An 8,361-nucleotide genomic window follows, 5' to 3' on the forward strand; every position below is an offset into this window, starting at 1 on the left:
GGGCTCACTCTGGCCGGCGATGCAGCGGGGTGCGTTCCTTCTCATGAGCTGGCGTGAGCTGCGCTTTGGCTGATCCTCCTTTTGAGAACGGCAGGAAAACCAAGTCCCATTGCCCTGGTTTCAGACCTGGAGCTGGGTAAAATCTGTACTGAAGTAGAAAATGTTAGGAATGGACGTTGGCCATGATACCAGGTGCAGCGTTCCTATTTCCCTCTAACTCGGTGCCCCCAGCCCACAGTCTGTGCTGGTTACCTGCGCAGCTGAGTTACCGTTTGCTGTGCTCCTGCCCGTGATCTTCCAGGGAAGAGAGAGGCCGTTCTCCCCAGAGAGACTTCCACATCCTCTTTGTGCCGCGGCGCAGCCTGCTCTGCGAGCAGTGGCTGAAGGAGCAGGGCGTGCTGGGGTCCTTCATCCACCGAGAGCAGTACAGCCTGGACCTCATACCCTTCGATGGAGACCTGCTCTCCATGGAGTCTGAGAGCGCGTTCAAGGTAAGCGCTCCTCTCGTCTCTGAGGGAGAACACTATGCGGTTTTGTGCTGGCGGCTGGTTTGGTACAGAGGTTCTCGGGGGTGTTGTTGGTGACCCACACGGAAGGGAAGGGCCTTGCAGAGCAGATGGGATTTCATCCACAGTGCTGAACTGAGCCTGAACTTCTCTGTGTTCTCTGACTGAACACTGAAGGAACAATCACCAGGCTGCATCCTGGTTCCTTCAGCTTTAACTGCTGGTGTGATTTTTGCAAATCAAGCACTCACGAGGCTTAAAATCCTTAGTGGTAACAAAGAGCCAGCACTGTTTGTGTTGACACGCAGCCCAAGAGCCCCGTGCGATGGTTAATGCTGTGCGCTATGCTGCACTGGGAATTAACAGCAGTCACACACTAGCTGCGTATCCTGTCTTCTCAGAATGCTGCATCTAGGGAGGGGAAGGTTTGACAGGGTTTCTTTGGCCATCTGTGCCTTATGAAGTGTAGCCCAGAGGACGTGTCAGGGCTTGCAGCTCCGTGTCGGCAGCTCTGATGAGGTGGTGTGCTCGCAGAGTGGCCTAATTAGAGGGAGAGGCTCTTTGCACTCCCTTTCTGGCTCTCCTCTGCATCAGTAGCGTGTGGGGTTCAATAATATTGCAGTGTCTGGTTTGATCAAGTGGTGTACTGGCAGCACAGATAAGGTCTGTATTTGCCAGCAGTCACAGTTTTTCCCCACCCTATGTCTTCTCTGAACTGTTCACATGGACTTTTGTTCTGCTGTGGAAGCAGCTGTGTCAGATCAGCGCCTTCCATCAGGAATCCTTCTTGTTGTTTAGGAATGTTACCTGGAGAGCGACCAGACCAGCCTGTACCACGCAGCGAAGGGGCTGATGACGCTCCAGGCTCTCTACGGAACCATCCCGCAGATTTTTGGGAAGGGCGAGTGTGCCCGGGTAAGGCAAATGCTGCTGCTTAAAAGGTGCATCCTGTTCTTTGGGGCTGCCTTAAAGGAGTGTTTGGACCTCTGGGTCTTCTGAATCCAGCCATGGACCCTTATAGTCATATTGGAATTTTGGTGTCACGGCTATCAGGCCTTTGCCATTTCTGGCCAAAGAACAGTCTTTGCTGTTCCATAAGGCTTCCTGTCAGGAGGTTTTGTTTGATCGTGTATGCTTAGCGCACAGGTTTGTGTTTTCAGCAGTTGTTCTTTCAGTGGAGTTTTATCCCTTAGCTGCTCTGTTGGTATCAAAATGGCTGAATAAAGTGGGAAATGTGTAACCTAGTGCTTATGCCTCAGCTTTTTAATCTCTCCCTGTAACTCACCCTTTTTTCTTCTCTCTGACCAGCCTATGGTTTATTTGGTACTTTTTGTAATGAAGGAGTGGCTTGAGATGAACCCAGTGCTTCAGTCACAGTTTTGCTGGCTGCGCCCCATTACTTGCATAAGCATGTGCCTGTAGGGTCAAACCCATCTGCTGTGGCCTGCACCATAACCAGACCGACGTGATTTATTTTCAGCACGTGGCTAACATGATGATCAGGATGAAGCGTGAGTTCCCTGGAAGCCAGAACTCCATATTTCCCGTCTTTGATACCCTCTTGTTGCTGGACCGCAATGTTGACCTGCTGACACCGCTAGCTACGCAGCTGACGTACGAGGGGCTGATAGATGAAATCTACGGCATTCAGAACAGTGAGTCCTGCTGGGGACGGGGCAGGTCTGCGGCGTGCTGGAGCGGGTTGCTTGTGTCAGGTGATGGGGAGCCGCTCACCTGGACTTGGTGCAGGGATGGTTCAGTCCTGAGCTAGAGCCCATCAGGATCAGCTCTGGCTCTTTCTGCCTAGGAAGGGGAGTTGAGTACAGCGCATGGTTATTGAATGGGAATATTTTGGATGTTGGTAGGTGCAGACACAGTGACACAGAACACATAGTGTGGGAGTGGAAATGTTAGTGTATGCCTTCACCCTCCAGGCTGGCTGGCTCAGGTGCCGCACTGAGGGGAACAGTTTGTGAAAGACTACTCAAAATGCACTCCTCCTCTTCAGGAGGTGGTAAGAAAAACTCTAGAGAGACATTTACAGGTTTTAATCCCTCCTGTTGTACTTAAGACTGGCTGGAAGGCTGCCTCCAAACCTCTGTGGTAGCAGGGTAGCTAGCACTTGGGTTCTGAGGATGTATGTGCGTATAGGTCTCTGGGTCCCTGGTGAGTACAGGGAGACACTCCTTAACACATATGCACTGAATTGTCTGGGTATTTATATTGGTTTTGCTGCTCAGAACTGTTTCCAGCTCCGGGGACACATTTCCACAGCCCGTTTATCTTAACTTCTGGCGGTGAAGTTCCAGTCTTTATGAGCATTGTTTCTCTGCATTTGGTAGCTTATGTGAAGCTCCCTCCTGAGAAGTTTGCCCCGAAGAAGCAGGGTGAGGGTGGGAAAGATCTCCCCACAGAACCGAAGAAGCTCCAGCTGAACTCTGCTGAAGAGCTGTATGCTGAAATCCGAGACAAGAACTTCAATGCTGTGGGGTCGGTGCTGAGCAAGAAAGCCAAGATCATCTCGGCAGCCTTTGAGGTGAGGCCTATATCCAACTGTGCATCCCTCAGGCGTTCTTGTCATCAGATACAGACAGTTTGAAAAGACTGGCAGCTCGAGCTGATGCCACAGAGTAATCCCCCAGCCAGAGCAAAAGGCCCTCCAGTCTTGGGGTCCCTTGTCATCCTGGGACAAGATCAGCTCCACTTTGACTGTTCTGAATAGGTGTTAGTCAAATCTCCTCTTAAGAATCCCGTAGTAAGGCAGATCCTCTGTTCTCCTCAGACCTCTGCTCTGGGGCTTTTCCTGTCCTCGCTGTTAAAAGCTTGTCTCAGAGCTAGCCTGAGTCACATTTGTGCTGTGTGAGCCTGTAGTTTAATAGGAATTGCCTTCTTCAGTCTGCAGGACAGTCAGGTGCTGCTTCCCTCTGCAAGAGGCCCGAGGTTAATTTCAGCATACTGATCAATTCCCCTATGTTGCTGTTGCTACCTGGTAACTGAAAGGTCCTTTTCCCTTTGTATTCACTGAGGATGCAGAGAAAAGGCTTTAAGAAATGAAACTCCAGAATGTACGTTCATAGTGTTATGGCTGGCATCAAAAACAAGAGGAGTGTGAAAAAGACAGTTGTCTTACAGGAGGTTTGACCTGTAAATTCGTGCTCACGTGTCACCTTAGACAAAGCTGGAGAGCGCTGTGGGGTATGTTTGTGGTTTTGTTTGAAAACATCCTGTTCATGATTCACAAAGAAACCGAGATCCCATATCTCTGCTTTCAGACTTCATGGTGATTCTCGAGAGAACTTTTTACACTGTTTGATGGTATTTCCTTGTTTTTTTCTTTACCTCTTCACTTCTGCCCCATCTAAGACAAGGTAGCAGTACCTTAACTGAAATACTGTGTGCTCAGCCTCATCTCCCAGTCAATCTCTATTACTGTAATATTAGTGCTGAAGGTGCTAAAGATGGATTATTCATACTGGGTGTTAAACAAAAAAAGAAATTTAAGGAATTGTCAGAGGTAATAGGTGATAATGAAACAGCAGCATATCGGCACAGAGGACTTCTTAAATTCCAGGCTTCATCATTATCACTCTCCTGCCTGCACTTGCCCATTTAAATCCTTCACATATGAGTCAAATTATTATCATTTTTATTCCAAGTGGCAGCAAGAGGCAAGTAACCTCTTCTAATGACCAAAGTGATGTTGCAGGTAATGCTGTGACAAGTATAAGCACCTGAAGTCTATCTAAATGGTTGCATATCTCGTAACAGTATCTGCTGTTGCAGGGAATACAGTAAAAACTTTTTAATGATAAAATGATCTAGTTGGTGTTATTAATCTGAACAAGTCCTAACCTAAGTGATGGATTTCTACCAAAGTGCTGTTGTAGGTAATGCTGTGACTATAGTATAAGCACTTGAAGTCTGTCTAAATGGTTGCATATCTCGTAACAGTATCTGCTGTTGCAGGGAATACAGTAAAAACTTTTTAATGATAAAATGATCTAGTTGGTGTTATTAATCTGAACAAGTCCTAACCTAAGTGATGGATTTCTTTAGGAAAGACACCACGCGAAAACCGTTGGAGAGATTAAGCAGTTTGTCTCCCAGTTGCCACACATGCAGGCAGCAAGAAGTTCTCTGGCAAACCACACCTCCATTGCAGAACTCATCAAAGACATCACCAGTGAGTATCCGTTGAATAGTCTGTGTGTCTAATTTAAATATAGCAAGATGAAAGACAACTTGATGGACATCATTCAGCTTGGCAAAGATTGGCTTTGCTCCATCCGGTGCATCTCTGCTGAAATGTTAATGTAGAAAATGAGCAGCCAGTTGCTGTTTTATTGATTTTTCATTCTTTTCCCAAAGCATCTGAAGATTTCTTTGATAATTTAACAGTGGAACAAGAGTTCATGTCTGGAATAGACACAGACAAGGTAAGCAGATAATGCCAATTAGTGACTCTTGCATATTTCTCTGGGGCTTTTTTCCACTGGAGTTTTTTGAGAGAGGAAACATCTGATCTGGATGATGCCTGTCTCCTTCCACTGTCAAGGCTGTGAGTTCTCACATGTGTCTCCTTGCACATTTGCAGGTTTTTCCAAGTGACATGGATCACTGAAATGTTCTTGCAGACGGTGCTGTGCTGTGGTGTTTGCCAGGCTCTGGCTACCTGTCATTGCCCATAGGCAGATGTACACAGCTGGGGTGCTTTGATGTGTACAGGGGCCCTGTGTGCTGGGAGGGATCAGTGAAACACTGAAGATTGTTAATCAGATTTTTTTCAGTGCATCAGACAAAGCGTAGCTATTGACTGTGGAATCAACATGCTTTAGAAAGATGCTAGGTGGAACCAGTGCTGGATCGCTGGTTACAGACGGTATTGAGCTGCCTGGAGAGCAGCCGCACACTCCCTCTCGCTGTTTTGGAGATACTAGGCAAAACTCGATCTTCCTTTCCAGGTCTTGTAGGCACTTTAACAGCTCTTTATGTATTTTTATGGGTTTTTTTTTAATAGGTTAACAATTACATTGAAGACTGCATAGCTCAAAAACATCCATTAATCAAGATCTTACGTCTCGTTTGCTTGCAATCTGTCTGCAATAGTGGACTGAAGCAGAAGGTTCTGGACCATTACAAAAGAGAGATTATCCAGGTTGGGCTGTAACTTTTGGATCAATTTCTGAGACAATCCACATCAAATCCTCAGCTCTACAGCACTTGCATTCTAGACAGACGCATCTTATACGTGGGTAGTGTGGACTTGCAGTGTGTACAGAGGGAGCACTGAGGCTTCTGTGACTCAGGAGGTTTTACATCATGTAGATCCACAGAGGTTTATATCACTGCTCTTTTAACTATTATAATTTAAATACTCTAAATGGGATACACTCAAGAGATACCTTAACCAAAAAACTTTTTTAAATTAATATCTTTGCTTTTTTTTTTTTTTTTTAAACACTCTGATCATGGATTACTGAAACTATTATGATTTAAACACTCTAAATGGGATACACTCAAACACTCAAGAGATACCTTAACCAAAAAACTTTTTAAAATTAATATCTTTGCTTTTTTTTTTTTTTTTTAAACACTCTGATCATGGATTACTGACACAGTATTAAAGGTGACTTCTTCATATTGCAGACTTACGGCTATGAACATATATTGACCTTAAACAACTTAGAAAAGGCTGGACTCCTGAAACCTCAGACAAGCGGTAGGAATAACTACCCAACCATCAGGAAAACCCTGCGCTTATGGATGGATGACGTTAATGAACAGGTAAACAGGCACCTCAGTGAACGTTACCTCTAACAATTCAAGATTATGTGCAGCAGGAAAACCCTCTCTTTTTGTTTTTATTTTTATGGTGCTGCTTTGCAGCATGAAGGAGCATTCACCTGCTGCTCACACTCTGCTCTCTCCTGCAGAACCCCAACGATATCTCCTACGTGTACAGTGGCTATGCTCCGCTGAGCGTACGCCTGGCACAGCTACTGGCTCGGCCAGGGTGGCGGAGCATAGAAGAGGTCTTAAAGATGCTGCCGGGTCCCCATTTTGAGGAAAGGCAGCAGTTACCTACTGGCCTTCAGAAAAAACGTAAGTTTTGCCTTGTTTTCCCATTTTTTAAAGGGAGATGCATATCTGTCAGGCTGCAATGAGATAAACTGAAGTGAAGGCTGGCAGAATCCAGGCATCTATCTCATCTCCCTGTACCACCACAGTTATTAGATCCACCATACCCATTTTTGACAGATAGCTTTCTGGCCTCTTTAAAACATCCGGTCACGTATTCAGCCTGCTGTTAATGCACAGCACTGTGTGCACTGAAGATACTGTAGAGCTGTACATTTGTTTAACTTCTCATCAGAGTAACAAAATAAACCCAACCTTGTGATTTTAATAAGTAACATTACTTTACAAAGAAGGTCAGCATCACTCTTCTAGTATTAAGCCTGGGCAAGCAGAAGCACATCCCGTAAAAAGACCCCAGAGCTGGGAGCAGAGTCTGCATTTCTGGGCCCCAGTCTGCCCAATAGGCTTCTCTTCTAATTCAGGTGCTGTCTTTATTTTAGTTTTAAGTCATTTGAATTTGACTGGTAGTTAATGGATAGGAGACATAAAACTAAAACAAAGACAACCTGTCCATTTCTCTGAATACGCAGGTCAACAGGGTGAGAACCGAGTCACTCTGGTATTCTTCCTGGGAGGCGTAACGTACGCAGAAATTGCTGCACTGAGATTTCTGTCCCAAATGGAAGATGGAGGCACAGAGTATGTCATTGCCACTACGAAACTGATCAATGGAACAACTTGGATCAAATCCTTGATGGAAAAACTGGAGCCTGCCCCTTTCTAAGGTCTGTGGCGAGAGACAGGAGAATTGAGAGGCCACGTGTGACACAGGCATGCCAGCTTCTGGCCTTCTGGCATCACTGCCTGAACGTCAGAGAAACACAGCAGTGAAAGAAGCTCTCCTGAGACCAGGTCATGATGCAGTTACCCTCATCCCTCTCTGCACTTGTGTTCCTACTGTTTGTGGAACTGCCTAGTAGACAAGCAGGGCTGAAAGGCACTAACAATGAAATAAACAGTGGGAGAAAGAGAGACCCCTGCTTGTGGTCTGAATTGGCAAAAAAGCAGTGAGGAGAGTGGGGATTTGTCCTGGTCCTTCTATTCAGCAAATTGTTTCTTTTTTTTTCAGTTTAGTTTTAGTGGGAGATGTGATGACTTCTTTTTACCCTCCTAAGGTGCTGGGGAGGCAGGGTGTTTTCTGTTCCTGATGTCATACCATTCCTGTCAACAGGACCAGGGCCACAATAGCTAACTTTTCTCAAATCCTTGGCAGCTGATTGTACAATGGAAAGAGAACTGTTGTAAAGGGGAAGCAGTAACTTTTACTGCATAGGTTTAGAAACTTTGTGGCTCTCGGGCATCCAGAATAATGGACCTGCAGGACCTGCTGAGCCTGCACTGCGCTGTGACAAGCTGTCTGTTACGTTTAGTTGCCTGCAGGCCACACTTCAGTCCACTCTTCTGCATGCTTTGGCCAAGGCATTCATTGGGTTTCCTGCAGCAACAGCTAAACCTTGAACTATCCACACACGTCAACAGCACTGACTGCAGATACAACCAGCTGCACCCAAATTACGAGGGAGATGCTTGAGCCTTTTACTTCAATCACCCTCTCAGGGGACCAGTGTGAGGTGGCTTGTTTGTCCTGGGTACACCCACCTGACCACGGAAAGCTACTCCAGAATTACATCAGTGGGGCAAGAGCTTATGTTTGAAGATACACAGATACTCCCTGCATGGGACTCGGGCCAAAAATAGCTACATCAGTGACCCAGTA

General features: G+C 46.1%; 1 protein-coding gene across 1 annotated transcript; it reads left to right on the forward strand.

The window, feature by feature from the left end:
* Positions 1-301: 301 nt before the first annotated feature.
* Positions 302-7,415, forward strand: VPS33A (vacuolar protein sorting 33 homolog A (S. cerevisiae); the record flags this gene model as incomplete). Its single annotated transcript, XM_010075138.1, has 10 exons — positions 302-491; positions 1,305-1,421; positions 1,987-2,161; positions 2,849-3,042; positions 4,563-4,689; positions 4,875-4,942; positions 5,524-5,661; positions 6,153-6,290; positions 6,440-6,608; positions 7,175-7,415. Coding segments are annotated over 10 exons (1,510 nt in total), but the record flags the coding sequence as incomplete, so codon positions are not given.
* Between the last annotated feature and the right edge of the window lie 946 nt (positions 7,416-8,361).

The sequence above is a fragment of the Pterocles gutturalis genome, unplaced genomic scaffold (genome assembly GCF_000699245.1).
Source record: "Pterocles gutturalis isolate BGI_N339 unplaced genomic scaffold, ASM69924v1 scaffold9652, whole genome shotgun sequence".
Taxonomy (NCBI): domain Eukaryota; kingdom Metazoa; phylum Chordata; class Aves; order Pterocliformes; family Pteroclidae; genus Pterocles; species Pterocles gutturalis.